The 20,785-nt window shown below is 35.5% G+C and overlaps 1 protein-coding gene across 1 annotated transcript; it reads left to right on the forward strand.

Annotated features, from left to right (window-relative positions):
• Positions 1-515: 515 nt before the first annotated feature.
• On the forward strand, positions 516-20,720 carry LOC107799710 (squalene synthase-like). Its single transcript, XM_016622850.2, has 12 exons — positions 516-686; positions 6,130-6,132; positions 15,287-15,329; positions 15,477-15,566; positions 16,211-16,286; positions 16,438-16,507; positions 17,066-17,209; positions 17,287-17,391; positions 17,525-17,671; positions 17,969-18,045; positions 18,217-18,265; positions 18,811-20,720. Exons 1-12 carry the CDS (start codon positions 516-518, stop codon positions 18,814-18,816), a joined length of 981 nt encoding a protein of 326 aa, XP_016478336.1. The 3' UTR covers positions 18,817-20,720.
• The last annotated feature ends 65 nt before the right edge of the window (positions 20,721-20,785 follow it).

Raw genomic sequence — 20,785 nt, forward strand, 5'->3', positions numbered from 1 at the left:
ATAACATAGTATTTAACTGCGATATGCTAACACATAATATAGTATTTAACCGCGCTGTCTTATCAGCCCAGGCATAACGTTGTTTATAAGGGCGTTATATATTTATAGCGCTCTTTTAAAGAGCGTTATACCTTAACGTCCAAAACGTCCATTAAGGCATAGCTCTCTTTAAAAGAGTGTTATACATAGTTAGGTAACTCTCTTTTTTTTTACACGTATTTCCGTTCTTTTAGTCAAAAAGAACCACAAATGGGTTCTGGACTCCTCATGTATAGTAGTAGTAGTAGTACTGTAGTAGTCAATAACAGTTTCACGCAACGCAAGATATTGTTCAAACATCAAATCAAATCACTTGTTTATATGTTATCTACTCAACTCATAAAGTCTCAGTTTTTCTCATTCTTGTCATTAGCACTTGTCATCACACTTCTTGTTGTGACACAGTAAAAAAGACGTACTGTTCAATATTTTCCTGAACAAAAAATTTAGAAGAATGGGAATGATTGGGGAAGATTATGAGGCATCCAGATGAAGTATACCTATTGATGAAGCTCATGCTAGCTGCAAAACTCATCGAGAAGGGGACACCATTGCAGCCACACTGGGCCTTCTGCAATACTACTCTCCGCAAGGTCTCTCGCAGCTTTGCTCTCCTCATTCAACAGCTGCCTACCGACCTTCGCAACGTGCTAAGTCAAAAGCCTTTTTTCCTTGTTTTAATGTAAAAGAAACTTTACTCAATTACCTTCAAAGTGTCTACAAGTAATAATTTTAAAAATAAGGCAAATTACCTTTCCTTTCCAACATATAAAGATTAAAATATACCTATGATTATACAAGTGTGAAAGTGCAAGAGGGGGGTGAATTATAATTTTTCTTTTCTTTTACGAGGTAGTCGACTAAATTGCTTTCTAATCGACTAGACTTTTGATATGGGATGTAAACTAAATACAGAAAAGTAAATGACACGGGATGTTTCCGAATGAATCCTACATCCACTCGCCTTGGGTTATAAGGGTGTTCTCTTTCAAGTATGAAGTTTCTTGGTACAAGTTAGTTGGTGTTGTTAAACACCAACAACTATGTCACTATATTTGTTCTTTCCTCTCTTCTTGATACAATGCCTCATCAGTGATTTATCTCTCTTTCTTATCTCCCTAGTTACACAGTAAATCTAGAGTAGACTACAATGCTTGTTTGGAGTAGAACAAAGATATTGATATTGGTTCGATCAAAGTATGTCCTTCCTTTATATCTTTTGTTGTATATATAATAACTGGGTTCTATTCTTCACCGTGTGACAGTTCAATGATATCACGGTTTTTATTAAACGGAATAGTTCTGATACCGATAATTTTTTCTTTTGAATCATCACCAAACATAATGTTTTCGCCATTGATGTTGGTAACTTCCTTGAAAGCTTTTTGTTTCCCGTCATGTGACTGGAACACGCACTGGCGAGATACCATTTTCTTTTTCGATGTTTCCTGTGGTGTTCCTGCAAAGAAAGATTATTACCTTCTTTTAGATACCCAAGCTTGCTTGAGTCCTTGTTGTTTAGTTCTACCAGGATCAGGGCTGTTTTTTTATTTCCAAATCCATCGTGAGACATTTGATTTGCGAAATCTACAGAAGGAATAATTGTGTCCAGCCCTATTATAGTAATAACACACATGGGTTCATCTAGTCTTTGATCTACTACTAGTGTTAGTACTTGTGGACTTTGTTCTGACAGGTCCTTTTCCAGTTGATTTGTATGTCACTTGGTTGTACTTGACAGAACTGTGACTGGTGGACTTGCGCATGCCATTAAGTTGTATTTGCAATTTCTGAACCTCATCTTGAAGTACATCTCTTTCGATTTCATATACTTCAAGTTTGAGTTCCCAGTCCTTCTTTTCCCTATTGAGTCTCTTTAATTCATTTAGCATTCTTTTTAGACTCTTTTAGGGTAAGATCAAGAATATCCTGCAATTCGTTACATCTATCATAGTTATAAGGTCTTACCTCACTTGTTTCACCTTGTGCCATGAAGCAATTTTCAGTATCTTCTTTACAGTCGTCGTCTGATGCATCTTCATCAGTCCAGCATCTAGAGTATTAGTTCATATTATTTTCCAAAATCGTCATAAAACATAGATTGGTTATTTCTTCATGTTCTGAACTATCTTCATCGCTCCAACTTTCGAAGGATTTATTTTTGTTGAATTCTCTAAAGATTTGTCTTTTAAGATCTGAGCATTCAGCTTGAACATGGCCATACCTTCCATATTCAAAGCACTTTCCGTTATTTTTGTCTTGCTCATTGTATTGCCTGGTTCGTCTAGATGACATCCTTCCCTTTTTGTGTTTATGTATCTTATCATCAATCCATTCATGTTTCTTGACACCATGCGAATTTCTTCTTCAAGAGATTCTGGATCATCATCAATATCATTTTCAGGACCTTCAGTTGTAGTTTTGAAAGTAGTTGTATTCTTCTTTTCTTCCTGACGCATTATCTAAAATGCTATAAGATCTCCTTGTAATTCATCATATGAAAGTTTGTCTAGATTTTGAGATTCGAGTGCAACTACTTTTATCTACCATGTGGTAAGCAAACTTCTCAGGATTTTTCGAGCTTGATCACCACTTGAGTAAGGTTTACAAAAGGCTTTCAGATCGCCAATGATTTTGCTGAATCTTGCAAACATCTCCTCAATGGATTCTCCTTCTTTCATCTAGAAGAGTTCATAATCGTGAACCAATAGGTTTATCCGAGTTTCTTTCACTTTGCTAGTTCCTTCATAGGTAACTTCCAGTTTGTTCCACATTTCCTTGGTGGTATCACAGCTTGAAATTTTCTCATACTCTTCTCCACTTATAGCATTATAAAGCAAGTTTCATTCCTTAGCATTAACTTGAACGACAGTTATTTGATCGTCTGTGTATTTATCTATATCTTCAAGATCAGCGGGTGGTTGAGCTGCTGTTGGTAGTGGATAAATTTCCTTTTTCATAACACGCCATACTTTGACACCATAGGACTTTGCATAAATTTCTATGCGCACTTTCCAGTGAGAGAAGTATTGTCCATTGAAATGTGGTGGCCTTACTTGCGATGCCTCTTCTTGAAAGAGTTCTCTAATAGTTACTTGGCTTGACATGATCTTTTATCACTAGCTGTTAAGCAAAAGATAAAAGTGTAAGACCGGCTCTGATACCAATTGAAAGTGTAAGGAGGGGGGTGGATTGTAATTTTTCTTTTTTTTTACGAGGTATTCGACTAAATTGCTTTCTAGTCGACTAGACTTTTGATATGAGATGTAAACTAAATACAGAAAAGTAAATTACAGAAAGTAAATGACACATGATGTTTTATACTGGTTCAGATTCAGAATGAATCCTATGTCCAGTCCCCTTTGGTTGCAAGGGTGTTCTCTTTCAAGTATGAAGTTTCTTGGTCAGGTTGGTTGGTGTTGTTATACACCAACAACTTCGTCACTAGATTTGTTCTTTCCTCTCTTCTTGATACAATACCTCACTAGTGATTGTTCTCTCTTTCTTCTCTCCCTAGTTACACATTAAATCTAGAGTATACTACAATGCGTGTTTGGAGTAGAACAAAGAGATTGATATTGGTTCAATCAAAGTATGTCCTTCCTTTGCATCTTTTGTTGTATATATAAGAATTGGGCTCCATTCTTCATGGCGTGACAGTTCCATAGATGGAGGAGGGCAACCCAAGGGAGTTGATCCTCAGAATCAATCAAGATGATCTATTCCAAGAATAGAATGGAACTTCCTTTACTGAACCGTTGCTTCCGTGATTTTCTTTTCTTCGCAAGCCGTTGTGATTGAATATTCTCTGTGATGCGTGATTGAATATTCTCTATAGATCTTCTACATTGATTGATTGATGCCTTCCATAAATAGATGAATCGAATATTTGTGTTCCATGAATCTCGCAATCACAACACATTTGCTCCTTGATTCTTGCTTCTGGATCTTGACTTGCACGTTTGACTCCTTGATTTTATCTTTCAGATCTTTTACTAGAATCTTTTCAATTCTTGTGGCTTCCTTCTTTGGGATTGATTTCATGCAATTAGAATTAAGTTATTTTCTATCATTAAAATATATATCTAACAATCTCCCCCTTTATTATGATGACAAAAAAACTTAATTCATTTCACTTCCCTGTTTATACACTCCACTTGCTTTTAGAGATTTTTGTGGCTTTAGTCGGCTCCCCCTCAACTTGTTGTCAGGTACTTTGAGTCGACTCCTCCTTATTCAGTTGCCCAGTAGTTGACTTTTGTTGAGTTAGTCCACTAAACCTTACCTATAAGTTAGTCCACTAAACCTTACCTATAAGTTAGTAGTACTCTATTCTCCCCCTTTGGCATCAATCAAAAATAGGGCTAAGCAAGTCTAACTACTAGCAGATAAGATTAGCAGATAGTAAGCTTAATTACAGTCATCCATAGAGTACCAAAAAAACATGCAAGATATCCAGATAAACCAAAAGAAATTGTCTAAGCAACCAACACAGATCATCGACGAAGGAAATAGGTAAGGGTGTTGCAGATAGCTTCTTTGAGGCGATCAAAGCTTGTGTTCATTGTGACTGAGATTCCATCAACACAATCATGAACTTCCTTGAAAGCTTTCACTGCCTTTTATGCGGTTTTCAGAACCATGACTCTTAGCTTGGACACGTTAGATCATATTTCCTTTGCAACTACGTAGGTATATCCAACTAAGGTCTGGGTGGCGAGGAGTAGCTCTTTGATGGTAGTCAGTTTGTCATCAAGTGCATCTATCTTTTCAAGCAACTCCGGATTGTTGACAACAGCCTGAGAAGTATCAACTTTTACCTTGGAACTGGAGAGAATCACTTTGGCTTCAATTTCCTGCGTCTTTATCCAAGTACCATCCACAACAACATATCCCATGCTAATAAACGCCCTATTGTTATAACACTTGGAAACAGATATATAGGGATAGTTTGAGAGAAGGATATTGAAGGCCTCGATGAGGTGAGTGATGACCATCCCGTAAGGTAGACTCGAAGGATCTCCGGCACATTCAATCATGAAATTGATTACCCAGGAGAACAGTTTCACCTTGTGCTTGGTGAGAAGACAGTAGACCAAAAAAGTGTCCCTTTGAAATAATGTGGTGTAAGAACCTGTTTTGGGAAGAATGATGGTGGCAACAATGTGGGCAAGAATACCGATTTCAAAATTGATGTCACTAGGTCCTAATTGACTTGGCAGTGAATCAGACAGGGAGTCAGCAAGGCATTGTTTGGCTTGTTCAAACAACACTTCAAAATCATCAGGCCAGGAGTTTTAAATAGAGCAGAGTAACCAGAACTTTTACACTTAAGCAAAGAATCAAAAGTAGAACAGTCTAGAATGATACGTTGACCTAGCATGAGTGATTCAATTTTATCATATTTCTGGGAACGAAGATTTACATAGAACATACGAACTAGATCTTCATAGACTTTTGGAGGGATTAGGTCAAAGAAATTTTTCCATCCTTGAAAAGTTAAAAAATCTTTTACCTTGCAGTTTAGGATTTCCATCTCTTCCAGGTTGATGATTCTTCCATGAGCAATTGATTTTTCTTTGAAGGTGACGAACTTGTCTTTGTTGGGTGAATCCCAATAGTTCAATTCTGACTCCACCGCACTGTTCAAGTCTATCTTCACTTTCTTTGGGATGAACGCTTCTACTTCTTCTTCCATGGAGCGCTTTCCTAGGGCCTTTTCTATTCGAGCATCATCAGAGAGGTTTTCTTGAGAAGATAAGAAACCCTTAGAGTGGTCAGAGCCAATAGTAGCTGGTTTTGACGGTTGAGAAGGAGGTTTCCCTTTAGACCGAATGTTTTTGCGAGTGAAAGCAGAGGTTTTTTTAAGCTTTAGCCATTAGAGAGTTTGAATGGAGATTGCACAGAGAAGACTCAAAGAAGAGGTGGACTTATAGATATGGAGGGAGGAGTGAAGAGACATGACTGAACCGACGTGACTGATAGGTCAGAGAAAGGCAAGATGCACGGCTGATTGATTCAGTTTTCATCTTGATAAACCAAAAGGTGGAAAAAAGTGCTAAAAATGGAGGCGCTTAATTAATGCTACAGGCAGTAATAATGAAATACACGGTACAAAAGATTTTTTACCAAAATTACTAAAACACGCAATCTTTGAAAAGTACCAAAATTCCAATACCTTATTTTAAAAAAGTAACAATGCCAAGTAAATCCCTAAGATTTTGAAATATGTCCACTAGAAGTGGCTTAGTAAAAATATCAGCTAATTAATTTTCAGTACTAACAAATGATAATTCAATGTCACCCTTAAAAACATGATCTCTAATTAAATGATGCTTGATATCTATATGTTTTTCCCTAGAATGATGCACTAGATTTTTTGATAGACAGATGGCACAAGAATTATCACAAAAACTTTTAACATGCTTAAAAGAAATATCATAGTCACTTAGTTGATGAGTCATCCAAAGTAGTTGAGCACAACATTGTCCGATGGAAATGTATTCAGCTTCAGTTGTAGATAATGCAACTGATCCATGTTTTTTACTTTTCCAGAAAATAAGTGATTTTCCAAGTAGTTGACAAGTTCCACTTGTGCTTTTCCTATCATCTTTATCTCCTGCAAGATCTGCGTCTGAAAAACCTTCAAGCTTAAAATTGTTAAGACATGGATACCATAATCCATGTGATGTAGTTCCAATAATATATCTAATAATTCATTTCACAGCTGATAAATGTGACTCCTTGGGAGCAGCTTGGAACCTGGCACATCTGCACACACTAAACATTATGTCAGGGAAACTGGCAGTTAAATACAGTAGAGATCCAATCATTCCACGGTATTTTGAGTCATCCACTGGTTTTCCTTCCTCATCTTTGTCAAACGATGTAGCTGGACTTATGGGAGTTACAAGTGCCTTTACATTGCTCATTCCGAATTTTTGTATCAGCTCCTTCGTGTACGTTGTGTGATATATAAAGATCCCTTCATCTGATTGATGAATTTGAAGCCCAAGGAAGAAAGTCAATTCTCCCATCATGCTCATTTCAAACTCATTTTGCATGAGATGTGAGAATTACTTACATAGAACAGGGTTAGCACTTCCCAATATAATATCATCAACATAAATTTGAATAATGAGATTTCCAAATGGCAGTTCCAAAAAAATGCACTTCGACATCAAAAAAGACCCATAACATCTATGTCAACTTTTGGTCTGAATACAGATAAAATGAATAGCTTTGTAGATGATCCTTCTAGAAGAGGGGGTATTCTGCCTAAATAGTAGACACAAATAATTTTTTTTGGGGGGGGGGGGGGTGTGAAGCAGTGTCAAACCAAAACACCCAACAAGCATTAGCTCTCCCTAAAAAGGAGGTGATCCAGTCGCACCTTCCAGTACGGCTACCTTGTTACGACTGGAGTACCTTTTGATGAAGAGGGTAGTATCAATCTTACCTTTTGAGAATCCATGACTGACCAAAAATGAGCTTAGTCTTTCATACCAAGCTTGAGGTGCTTGTTTTATCCCATAGAGTGCCTTAGTCAACTTAAACACATGATAAAGGAAATGTGAGTTTTTAAATCCAAGAGGCTATTTAACATAGACCTCATCATCAATGAAGCTATTTAAAAATGCTCTTTTAACATCCATTTGAAATAATTTAAAACCTTTAAAAGAAACATATGCTATTAAAATACGAATTGATTCTAACTGTGCTACCGTTGCAAAGGTTTCATCATATTCGACTGCTTCTTGTTCAGAGTAGCCTGAGGGACTAGCCTAGATTTGTTCCGGATAACTTTACCTTCTCCATTCAGTTTGTTTCTAAATACCCAATTTGTTCCTATGATTGCTGCGTTTGCTGGCTTGGGCACCAATGTCCAAACTTGATTTTTGTCAAACTGATCAAGTTCTTCTTGCATAGCTTGTATCCAACTTGAGTCTTTCACAGCTTCATCAACTTTATTTTGGCTATATTTGGGATATGAGTGCAATGTTAGCCTTTTTCTTTAGAGCTCCTCTTGTTTCCATTCCATCAGTTGGATTTCCAATTATAAACTTTTGAAGATATTCAGGTTTGCTTCTCCATTCGTTTGGTACTACTTCAGTACGTTAAATAGTTGACTCATTCTTAGGTTGATCATGCTCACTGATGTCTTCATTAGTCGACTGTAGGATTTCATTTGCATTGTCAGCAAATTCTTTTGAAATCATTTGTTCACTAATCTTTCATTGATTTTGACTGATCTCTTCATCACCTGCAAGATCTCCTCTTTGTGAACATATACAAAATTATGTCAAGCTGTCCCTCTGGCCGTCATTAGCTTTAACATAAAGTATGCTTATTATAGATTCTAAAAGATCTACTATTATTAGAGTAACTGAGAAACATACCTTCATCACTTCTTGGGTCAAACTTACCAAGATTATCCTTACTATTATTGTAGACAAAGAATTTGCTTCCAAAAGGATGAAAGTATCCAATATTGGATCTATTACTAGTTCATATGGAGTCTTCTTTAAAATAGGTCGAATTAAGCACCTATTGAGAATGTGACATGCTATGCTTACTGCTTCTGCCCAGAAGTGATTTGGTAGGAAATGCTCTAGTATCATAGTTCTTGCCATATCCTACATAGTTCTATTTTTAAACCACTCCATTATGCTGTGGTGACCTTTGGTGCTGAAAAGTTACGAGTGTATCCTTGATCATTGCAGAATTACTCAAATGCTCTGCTTTCAAATTCTCCTCCATGATCACTCTGAATAGTTGAGATAGGGCACCCCTTTTCTCTTTCTATCTTTTTGCAAAAAATCTCAAAGTTCTTTAGAGCCTCATCCTTGTGAGCCAGAAATATTATCCATATAAAACGTGAGTAGTCATCCATAATAACAAAAGCATACCTTTTTCCTCTTATACTAGCAGTTCTAGTAGGTCCCAACAAGTCCATATGTAGTAGTTGAAGAGGCTTGCTAGTGGAAATTATATCCTTAAGTTTGAAAGAGTTTCTAGTTTGATTACCAAGCTGACATGCAACACATACATGATTTTTAGAGTAGTTTAGCTTAGGAAGACCAATGACCAAATCATATTTGGAGAGTTTTTCAATCAAATGCATACTGGCATGACTAAGCTTTTTGCGCCAAATCTAGGGATCATCATTGATGGATGCAAAACAGATATGACTTTCCATATTATCAATGCAATCTAAAACGTAGACATTTCCAAACCTCTTTCCTAGAAGAGTGATTTTACCGTATTCATCTTTAAATAGCACAGCCATCTCTTTTGAATTTCACTTCATATCCAGAATCACATAGTTGGTTGATGCTTAGCAGATTGTAATTTAGTCCGTCAACAAGATAAACTTCAATGATATCACAGTTTTTATTAAACGGAACAGTTCTGATACCAATAATTTTGCCTTTTGAATCATCACCAAACATAATATTTTCTCCATTGATGTTGGTAACTTCCTTGAAAAGATTTTTGTTGCCTGTCATGTGACTGGAACACGCACTGGCGAGATACCATTTTCTTTTTCGATGTTTCCTGTGGTGTTCCTACAAAGAAAGATTATTACTTTCTTTTGGTACCCAAGCTTGCTTGAGTCCTCGTTGTTTAGTTCTACCGGGATCAGGGTTGTTTTTTGGTTTTCAAATCCATCTTGAGACATTTGATTTGCGAAATCTACAAAAGGAATAAATGTGTCCAGTCCTATTATAGTAATGATATACATAGGTTGATCTAGTCTTTGATCTACCACTGGTATTAGTACTTGTGGACTTTGTTCTGACAGGTCCTTTTCTAGTTGATTTATATGTCCCTTGGTTGGACTTGACAGAACTGTGACTGGTGGACTTTCGCATGCCATTAAGTTGCATTTGCAATTTCTGAACCTCATCTTGAAGTACATCTCTTTCGATTTCATACACTTCAAGTTTGAATTCCCAGTCATTTTTTTCCCTATTGAGTCTCTTTAATTTATTTATCATTTGTTTGAGACTCTTTTAGGGTACGATCAAGAATATCCTGCAATTCGTTACATCTATCACAGTTATAAGGTCTTACCTCACTTGTTTCACCATGTGTCATGAAGCAATTTTCAGTATCTTCTTTACAGTCGTCATCTGATGCATCTTCATCAGTCCAGCATCCAGATTATTTGTTCATATCATTTTCCAAAATCGTCATAAAACATAGATTTGCTATTTCTTCATGTTCTGAACTATCTTCATTGCTCCAGCTTTCGAAGGATTTGTTTTTGTTAAATCCTCTAGAGATTTTTCTTTTAAGATCCGGGCATTCAGCTTGAAGATGGCCATACCTTCCGCATTCAAAGCAATTTCTGTTATTTTTGTCTTGCTCATTGTATTTCCTGGTTCGTCTAGATGACATCCTTCCCTTTTTTGTCTTTCTGTATCTTCTCATCAATCCATTCATGTTTCTTGACACCATGGGAATTTCTTCTTCAAGAGCTTCTGGATCATCATCAAAATCATTTTCAGGACCTTCAGTTGTAGTTTTGAAAGCAGTTGTATTCTTCTTTTCTTCCTGACGCGTTTTCTCAAATGCTATAAGATCTCCTTGTACATCATATGAAAGTTTGTCTAGATCTTGAGATTCGAGTGTAACTACTTTTGTATGCCATGTGGTAAGCAAACTTCTCAGGATTTTTCGAACTTGATCACCACTTGAGTAAGGTTTACAAAAGGATTTCAGATCGCAAATGATTTTGCTGAATCTTGCAAATATCTCCTCAATGGATTCTCCTTCTTTCATCTAGAAGAGTTCATAATCGTGAACCAACAGGTTTATCCGAGTTTCTTTCACTTTGCTAGTTCCTTCATAGGTAACTTCCAGTTTGTTCCACATTTCCTTGGCGGTATCACAGCTTGAAATTTTTTCATACTCTTCTCCACTTATAGCATTATAAAGCAAGTTTCGTTCCTTAGCATTAACTTGAACGACAGTTATTTGACCGACTATGTATTTATCTATATCTTCAGGATCAGCGGGTGGTTGAGCTACTGTTGGTAGTGGATAATTTTTCTTTTTCATAACACGCCATACTTTGACATCATAGGACTTTGCATAAATTGTCATACTCACTTTCCAGTGAGAGAAGTGTTGTCCATTGAAATATGGTGGCCTTACTTGCGAGACCCCTTCTTGAAAGAGTGCTGTAATAGTTACTTGGATTGACATGATCTTTTCTCACTAGCTGTTAAGCAAAAGATAAAAATATAAGACCGGCTCTGATACAAATTAAAAGTCCAAGGGGGTGAATTGTAATTTTTCTTTTTTTACGAGGTATTCGACTAAATTGCTTTCTAGTCAACAAGACTTTTGATATGAGATGTAAACTAAATACAGAAAAGTAAACTACAGAAAGTAAATGGCACATGATATTTTATACTGGTTCGGATTCAGAATGAATCCTACGTCCAGTCCCCTTGGGTTGCAAGGGTGTTCTCTTTCAAGTATGAAGTTTCTTGGTCAGGTTAGTTGGTGTTGTTATATACCAATAATTTCGTCACTAGATTTGTTCTTTCCTCTCTTCTTGATAAAATACCTCACCAGTGATTTTTCTCTCTTTCTTCTCTCCCTAGTTACACAGTAAATCTAGAGTATACTACAATGCTTGTTTGGAGTAGAGCAAAGAAATTGATATTGGTTCAATCAAAGTATGTCCTTCATTTGCATCTTTTGTTGTATATATAAGAATTGGGTTCTATTCTTCACCGCGTGACAGTTCAATGATAACACGATTTTATTAAACGAAACAGTTTCGTACCGATAATTTTTCCTTTTGAATCATTACCAAACATAATGTTTTCTCCATTGATGTTGGTAACTTCCTTGAAAAGATGTTTTAGCCCGTCATGTGAATGGAACACGCACTGGCGAGATACCATTTTCTTTTTCGATGTTTCCTGTGGTGTTCCTGCAAAGAAAGATTATTACCTTCTTTTAGGTACCCAAGCTTTCTTGAGTCCTTGTTGTTTAGTTCTACCAGGATCAGGGATGTGTTTTGGTTTCCAAATCCATCCTGAGACATTTGATTTGCGAAATCTACAAAAGGAATAATTGTGTCCAGCCCTATTATAGTATTAACACACATGGGTTGATCTAGTCTTTGATCTACCACTAGTGTTAGTACTTGTGGACTTTATTCTGACAGGTCCTTTTTCAGTTGATTTGTATGTCGCTTGGTTGGACTTGCGCATGCCATTAAGTTGCATTTGCAATTTCTGAACCTCATCTTGAAGTACATCTATTTCGATTTCATATACTTCAAGTTTGAGTTCCCAGTCCTTATTTTCCCTATTGAGTCTCTTTAATTCATTTAGCATTTTTTTGAGACTCTTTTAGGGTAAGATCAAGAATATCTTGCAATTCGTTACATCTATCACAGTTATAAGGTCTTACCTCACTTGTTTCACCTTGTGCCATGAAGAAATTTTCAGTATCTTCTTTACAGTCATCATCCGATGCATCTTCATCAGTCCAGCATCCAGAGTATTTGTTCATATCATTTTCCAAAATCGTCATAAAACATAAATTTGCTATTTCTTCATGTTCTGAACTATCTTCATCGCTCCAGCTTTCGAAAGATTTGTTTTTGTTAAATCCTCTAGAGATTTTTCTTTTAAGATCCGGGCATTCAGCTTGAAGATGGCCATACTTTCCACATTCAAAGCACTTTCCGTTATTTTTGTCTTGCTCATTGTATTGCCTGGTTCGTCTAGATGACATCCTTCCCTTTTTTGTATTTCTGTATCTTCTCATCAATCCATTCATGTTTCTTGACACCATGGGAATTTCTTCTTCAAGAGCTTCTGGATCATCATCAAAATCATTTTTAGGACCTTCAGTTGTAGTTTTGAAAGCAGTTGTATTCTTCTTTTCTTCCTGACGCGTTTTCTCAAATGCTATAAGATCTCCTTGTACATCATATGAAAGTTTGTCTAGATCTTGAGATTCGAGTGCAACTACTTTTGTCTGCCATGTGTTGAGCAAACTTCTTAGGACTTTTCGAACTTGATCACCACTTGAGTAAGGTTTACAAAAGGCTTTCAGATCGCCAATGATTTTGCTGAATCTTGCAAATATCTCCTCAATGGATTCTCCTTCTTTCATCTAGAAGAGTTCACAATCGTGAACCAACAGGTTTATCTGAGTTTCTTTTACTTTGCTAGTTCCTTCATAGGTAACTTCCAGTTTGTTCCACATTTCCTTGGCGGTATCACAGCTTGAAATTTTTTCATACTCTTCTCCACTTATAGCATTATAAAGCAAGTTTCGTTCCTTAGCATTAACTTGAACGACAGTCATTTGATCGTCTGTGTATTTATCTATATCTTTAGGATCAGCGGGTGGTTGAGCTGTTGTTGGCAGTGGATAATTTTCCTTTTTCATAATACGCCATACTTTGACATCATAGGACTTTGCATAAATTTTCATGCGCACTTTCCAGTGAGAGAAGTGTTGTCCATTGAAATATGGTGGCCTTAGTTGCGATGCCCCTTCTTGAAAGAGTGCTCTAATAGTTACTTGGCTTGACATGATCTTTTTTCACTAGCTGTTAAGCAAAAGATAAAAGTGTAAGACCGGCTCTGATACCAATTGAAAGTGCAGGGGGGGTGAATTGTAATTTTTTTTTTTTTACGAGGTATTCGACTAAATTGCTTTCTAGTCGACTAGACTTTTGATATGAGATGTAAACTAAATACAGAAAAGTAAACTACAGAAAGTAAATGACACATGATATTTTATACTAGTTCGGATTCAGAATGAATCCTATGTCCAGTCCCCTTGGGTTGCAAGGGCGTTCTCTTTCAAGTATGAAGTTTCTTGGTCATGTTGGTTGGTGTTGTTATGCACTAACAACTTCGCCACTAGATTTGTTCTTTCCTCTCTTCTTGATACAATACCTCACCAGTGATTGTTCTCTCTTTCTTCTCTCCCTAGTTACATAGTAAATCTAGAGTATACTATAATGCTTGTTTGGAGTAGAACAAAGAGATTGATATTGGTTCGATCAAAGTATGTCCTTCCTTTGCATCTTTTGTTGTATATATAAGAATTGGGCTCCATTCTTTATGGAGTGACAGTTCCATAGCTGGAGAAGGAAAACCCAAGGGAGTTGATCCTCAGAATCAATCAAGATGATCTTCTTCCAAGAATAGAATAGAACTTCCTTTACTGAACCGTTGCTTCCGTGATTTTCTTTTCTCCGCAAGCCGTTGTGATTGAATATTCTCTGTAGATCTTCTATATTGATTGATTGATGCCTTCCGTAAATAGCTGAATCAAATATATGTTTTCCATGAAGCTCGCAATCACAACATATTAGCTCCTTGTTTCTTGCTTCTGTATCTTGACTTGCATGTTTGACTCCTTGATTTTTTTTCTTTCACATCTTTTACTAGAATCTTTCCAAGTCTTGTGACTTCCTTCTTTGGGATTGATTTCCTGCAATTAGAATTAAGTTATTTTCTATCATTAAAATATATATATATATATATATATATATATATATATATATATATATATATATATATATAATAAAAAAAACATTTTTTCATTCCTTTGTTTTCTCCTTAAGTTCATCTTCAAAAACAAAATTTGGCAACCTAATACCTTTCTTCTATGCATGGATTTTGTTTTGCCATCGATTTCATTTGGATGGTCACTCAACTATTATTTCATTTCATTAGAGTTATTAAACTATTTTTTGGATGGCCTATGCTTCTTTTCATCTACTCTCTAGCCGAGGGTCTATCGTTAACAGTCTCTCTACCCTCCTAAGGTAGGAGTAAGGTTTGTGTATACATTACCCTCCCCAGACCTTACTTATAGAAACTCACTGGGTTTATTGTTGTTGTAATGTTATTAAATTATTTTTTGCAACGAAAATGTTAGTCAACTTTATTTAAGTATCACAAAAGTCACTAATTATCTTTCGTAAACAAAAAGTGTGTCAACTTTCATGATTAAGGAGTAAAGGTGAGTTACTTTTTATTATAAAAATAGATCTATACGTCAGTGAAGCTAGGTTACCAACTACATCATATCCCTTTGGTGCGGCCTTCCGCGGACCTTACGTAAAAGCAGGATTACTTTTTTTTAGTATAAATGTTTTTCGTACAATAAAGTAAAAGTCAATGATCATACATAAATTACCCCTGTTGCCTTGTGAAGGTTGAGTTTTATAAACTTCCGTCCAACTCTGCAGGTTTGTGTTTACTATTTGGTTCTACGAGCACTTGACACTGTTGGTATGTTCAATTCCATAATCTCTCATCAGTTTAATTTCATGATATACAGTAGGAATTCTAATCAATTTAAGCATTATTCTATTGGTTGATTTCTGTAAGCATTGGAATATTGCTTCACTAATTTTGTTTTTTCCTTCTAATGGACAGAGGATGATACCAGCTTAGCTACTGAGGTTAGAGTACCTATCCTGAGAAATGTTTACTGCCACTTCTATGATCGTGAATGGCATTTTTCATGTGAGTGCTAATTGCATCTCAACTTTGTTATTCTTGCTTTTGTAATTAAAGAGGCTCCATAGGACAAGCTTTGACAAACATGCGTATTTGGTTCTTGGTTTTCTTCTTCATAAAATCTTTTACACTATTAATTATAAGGTTTCCAATTAATGCTTATCAAAAAAGTAATTTATTATTACTTTGCAAGCGACCTGATCGCTTAAATACTTTTTACACCGTCAAGCAGGGGCGGAGCTAGAGTGTCGGTTGCGGATTCAGTCGAACCCAGTAGTTTTGGTTCAAACCTTGTATTTATCTTATAAAATTCATTTGATATGTTAATTTAGAACTATTTACTTAAAATGATTAGAATGCCGAGCTTATAAGCTTCAAATCCTAGTTTTGACTCTACCGTCAAGTGCACAGAGCGTAAATTCAATGCACAATAGTATCAGTTGTTTTCCAAAAAGAAATAATTAGCATTGTACTTTTATTTTAGAGGAAATGATCTCACCTTAGTTTCATTTCGAGATATAGTTTTTTCCCCCCTTCATTATTCTTTCCTACTTCTCTTCTATAGTAATTGAGTCATTTCTTTTCTTATTTTATGATATTTATGTGAAGTTTTCTGGATTAGTTGCCTTATACCTGTTGTTATTCATTAGGTGGTACAAAGGCCTTCAAGGTTCTCATGGACCAATTCCATGATGTTTCCACTGCTTTCCTGGAGCTTGATAAAAAGTTAGTTCTTGCAAAAGATTTTTGCTTTTCTGCTATTAATTAATGTATTGTTGTATATTAAGAATTGATTGCAAAATATTCCAGAATCATAGTTTGAAGTCAAAATCAGAACAATAGTTTTATGTGAATGAACGTTCTACGTATTTTGCAGTTATCAGGAGGTGATTAAGGATATTACCAAGAGGATGGGTGAAGGGATGGCAAAATTTCTATGCAAGGAGGTGATTCAGGATATATATTAACTTGAACATGTCTAATGTGCATTATGAACTTTAATAGAATGGACGGGACGGGTTAAATTATACTCATCTTTATTTTGCTATTCCTCTTTCCCTTCTTCAATTCCCTCTCCATGATTCAAAAGCCTAAGAAAGTTTGGGTCTCACCAATCCATTTGTCTTCTCAGTACTGTACCAGAAAATTTAACTTTGACATCTGCAGCTTTACTAAAGTTTCTGTCAATGAATTTATTATTAGTATTTCTGCAAGTAATAATTTATATACCTGCATATATATCGTCTACATATTTTGAGGAACAATATAAGAAAACCATGAATTGCACGTTTTGTCATTTTGGAGTAATCTTCTATGTATCTGGAGAAAAAAGAAACAGCACTAAACAGTATCGACAGATGAGAAATACTTGATCTTTTGATTGATAATTTCAATGGCTAGTCATCATTCTAATCTAGATTTTCTAAAGCATATATGACTTACGAAAGCGCCACTTTTATAATATCTAAGCATACTTCACTGCAGGTCCCTCAACCCTTGTGCAGGTAGAAACACTCGATGATTATAATGAATATTGTCATTATGCAGCTGGACTTTGTGGATTAGGCTTGTCAAATCTTTTTTATGCTTCTGGAAGAGAAGATTTAGCACCAGAATCCCTCTCCATTTCTATGGGTTTATTTCTTCAGGTAATGCATGTTTAGCAGTCCTCAAAAAACTGTCTAGTGACATAAATGATAAAACCATATTTGGAAATATATTTCAGAAAATAAGCATTATTAGAGATTATCTAGAGGACATAAATGAAGTACCCAAGTGTCGTATTTTCTGGCCCTGTCAAATTTGGAGTAAATATGTTAACAAACTTGAGGTTAGTTTTCTTTGAAATGAGGTTATAGATGTTTTATCATCTAGAATTCATTTTATTTCATCATAACAGTAATAGTCCTTGTTTGAAGTTCATATTTTGGTTCATTGCTCTGAATCTTCTTTATGTGCCTCAGGACTTTAAGTATGAGGAAAACTCAGTCAAGGCAGTACAATGTCTGAATGAAATGGTCACTAATGCTTTATTACATGCAGAGGATTGTCTGACTTACATGTCTAATTTACGAGATCCTGCTATCTTTCACTTCTGTGCAATTCCCCAGGTATAAACTTTCCTTGAACAGTTCAAAATTTTTGTTTTTGCCCGTTATCCTAATATTTTGTACAGCATATTGGTGAGTGTCTGAGAATGGAACGCGTTCTGGAAAGTGTAAACAAACTCACTTTAAGCTTACACTTTAGTAAATCATTCAGTTGTCTTGTTACATATGCATCCCATATATGGTGTATTACAATAATTTTCATACTTCCAGAAATATAATACTCCATTACTTTTGTTCATATTAAGTAATCCTTCTTGAAGCATTCATTGCCTTTACGGTGCTTTCTTATACTACCAGATCATAAATATGGAGAACTTGGCGATGTACTACAACAACATTGAAGTTTTCAAAGGCGTTGTAGAAATGAGACAGAGGTAAAGATACACGGCTTCTCAATATGCATGTCTATAATTTCAATTGGACAAGGAAATATACATGATTCTCAATATGCATGTCAAACTTGAATCAGAGGTTTGTTATGTTTCCTTGTTATTCTTCTCTGGAAATTTTTGTAAGTATCAGTTGATGACTTTATCTACCACCAGGAAATCTTACATATTCAGCTGTCAGCCTAATTGTTATATTCAACTTCTGGTGAGTTTTTATGCTGATATATAGTTCATACATTTCATTAGCTTTTCTGCAATAAATTTCGATTATTTTCCTTGTCATCATACTGGCTATTCCTTATATATCAACAAAAATACCTTAAGAGACCATAGGTAAGCATTCAGATGACTCTACTCTTATTTGAGTAAAATGCGAAGAATGTGAAAATGTAAGAAAGAGAATCTTGATTACATTAGTAAAAATAAAATAAAAAACTGTTGGACTCACATTTGTCACATATATATATATATATATATCAAAATCATATTTCGACAGAATTTTTTGTTGCTAAATAATAAACAAAGAAAAGCAAACTTGTGTTCTATATGATCAGCATTCCAAGTGTCTACTTCATTGTATCAAATAACAATCATACTTAGTTTTCACTGGTTTTGCTAGCAAGGATATTAGGATTGGCATTCAATCTTAAACACAAGCAAAGAAACATGGTGGTTAATTAATACAGTAGTGCTTGCTTTTCATATTGTGGAAATACTACCTTATTCATTTTCCTTCATTTTGTATTACAGGTTTGATGTAGAAGAAAAGAGAAGTTTAGTCAAACAAGTGGAACCAAGTTGTAAATCTTTTAAAGATGATTGCTATATCCATTGATATATTCAATCTCCAGAATTCTCAATGTGGGTAATGGCTATGCAATCCTTATTAGTCTTATTCCTGGTAGATGTACTCAGTCGTCTATATTATCCCTTGAACATCATATCCTTGGTTGTTTAATACTTTCTTGGTTGATAAATTTCTATAATATATCCTTTTGATTTTCACTATAAGAACGGGTTATCAAATTATTTAGTAGGGTGCGGTTTGTGTTGTTTGGTACTATGTTTTTTCTTTCGCGGGGTTTTGGTGGTGGGAGGGGGGGGGGGGGGAACATTAAAAATATCATCTCTGCCCCCTTCCCAAACCCCTAAGAAAAAGAAAAAAGAATACACTCCCTCTGTTCCAATTTATGTGAACCTATTTGATTGGGCACGGAATTTAAGAAAAAATGAAGACTTTTGGAATTTGTGGTTCTAAACATGTAAGAAAGGAGTCCAGAGTATTTGTGTGGTTATAAAAGTTTCTCATTATGGGTAGAATTGGAAGTTTAAGCTAAATTGTTTCCAAATTTAAAAAATGGTCATTCTTTTTGGAACAGACCAAAAAGGAAATAAGTTTACGTAAACTGGAATCGAGTGAGTAAATGATTTCACTCTTTGAATGTGGATGTATTATCCACATGAACAACCCAGAATTAAAGGCCTAGTTCTACTCTGTTATAGTTTGCTGCTCTGGCGAACCTGCTTTTCTTTGTATCCTCTCTCAGTACAACTGTCTTGTTTATGCTTTTTAATTAAAACCCTATATATGGATTCCAAACTTGAATATGAAAAGGAGCTAGAGCCAACATCAATTTGTTGTATACACATAATCGTTTTTCTGGTGAAGACAAAAACATTAGGTGGTTTCTTTCCATCTATCTAAGTCTTGGTGGATAGAGTATACATGATAATTGTTGATGGTGGGAGGTAGCAGGTATTCTGTGAAAATTAGTACAGGTATGCCCAAGTTGACCTGGACACAGCGATTATTAAAAAAACACTAGTCGTTAATTAAGTACTTCCATGCCTTATTCCTAAAGGTGTGCCCGAGTGGGATTCAATTGAATCCCCTTCGTCAAAAACCATATTGACAAATAGAGTATAAAGGAATTTTTTTTGTTTTTTTAGTTTCCCACCAGGCTCAAAAATTACTTAGGTTAAAAGTTTTTTTTCCCTCTCAAGTGCTGTAATTGTTAGAATACATTCACGTGTCAGTCATTCATTACAGCACCTCACACACTAGTCAGTGCTGTGGGGCTGTCATGGGGCCAAAGCTGTCGTGTATCTTTGCACTTTTGTTGTCACATTTCCACCTCAGAACTGATATGGTATGAGCATTCCCAAGGCAATCCCAACTAACCAATTCAATGCAATGAAATAATATCAGTCCCTTTTTCTAATTGGACAAGAAAAAGGCATAGCAGTAAGCACTAAGCAGAGATGCTTCTTAAAATTTTGTGTTCCTTCAAATAATAGAATAGGAATCAGATAAGGTTCCTCTAGGGAAAAGGAGACACAATGGTCATCTAGGCAGTTAAAGATTTAAGTCATATAGGCTTTAATATTTAGATACGTTTGACTTCCACCAATAACAACCTCAGCCAACCCCATCTTGGTCGGTCTATAAATGGAAAGGAGGGATCCAACAGCTCATATATAAGATCAAGTGGGAAAAAAGAAGCATTGACTTTTATGCTAATTCACACTTCTTCATTAAGCAAAAGAAAAGGAGTCTGTGCTATGTATACTGACAGTGTAAAACGTTTCACATTATTATGTTAAGTTAGACCTTTAACAACATGTAATTTTCAATATCAGACCTGATATGATAACCTGAAAAATAGAATAATAACCCGCTATTACCTGTTATATTGCTAATAATGCAAAAGTACTTTATGTGCAT

Source organism: Nicotiana tabacum, chromosome 15 (genome assembly GCF_000715075.1).
Source record: "Nicotiana tabacum cultivar K326 chromosome 15, ASM71507v2, whole genome shotgun sequence".
In the NCBI taxonomy this organism is placed as follows: Eukaryota; Viridiplantae; Streptophyta; class Magnoliopsida; order Solanales; family Solanaceae; genus Nicotiana; species Nicotiana tabacum.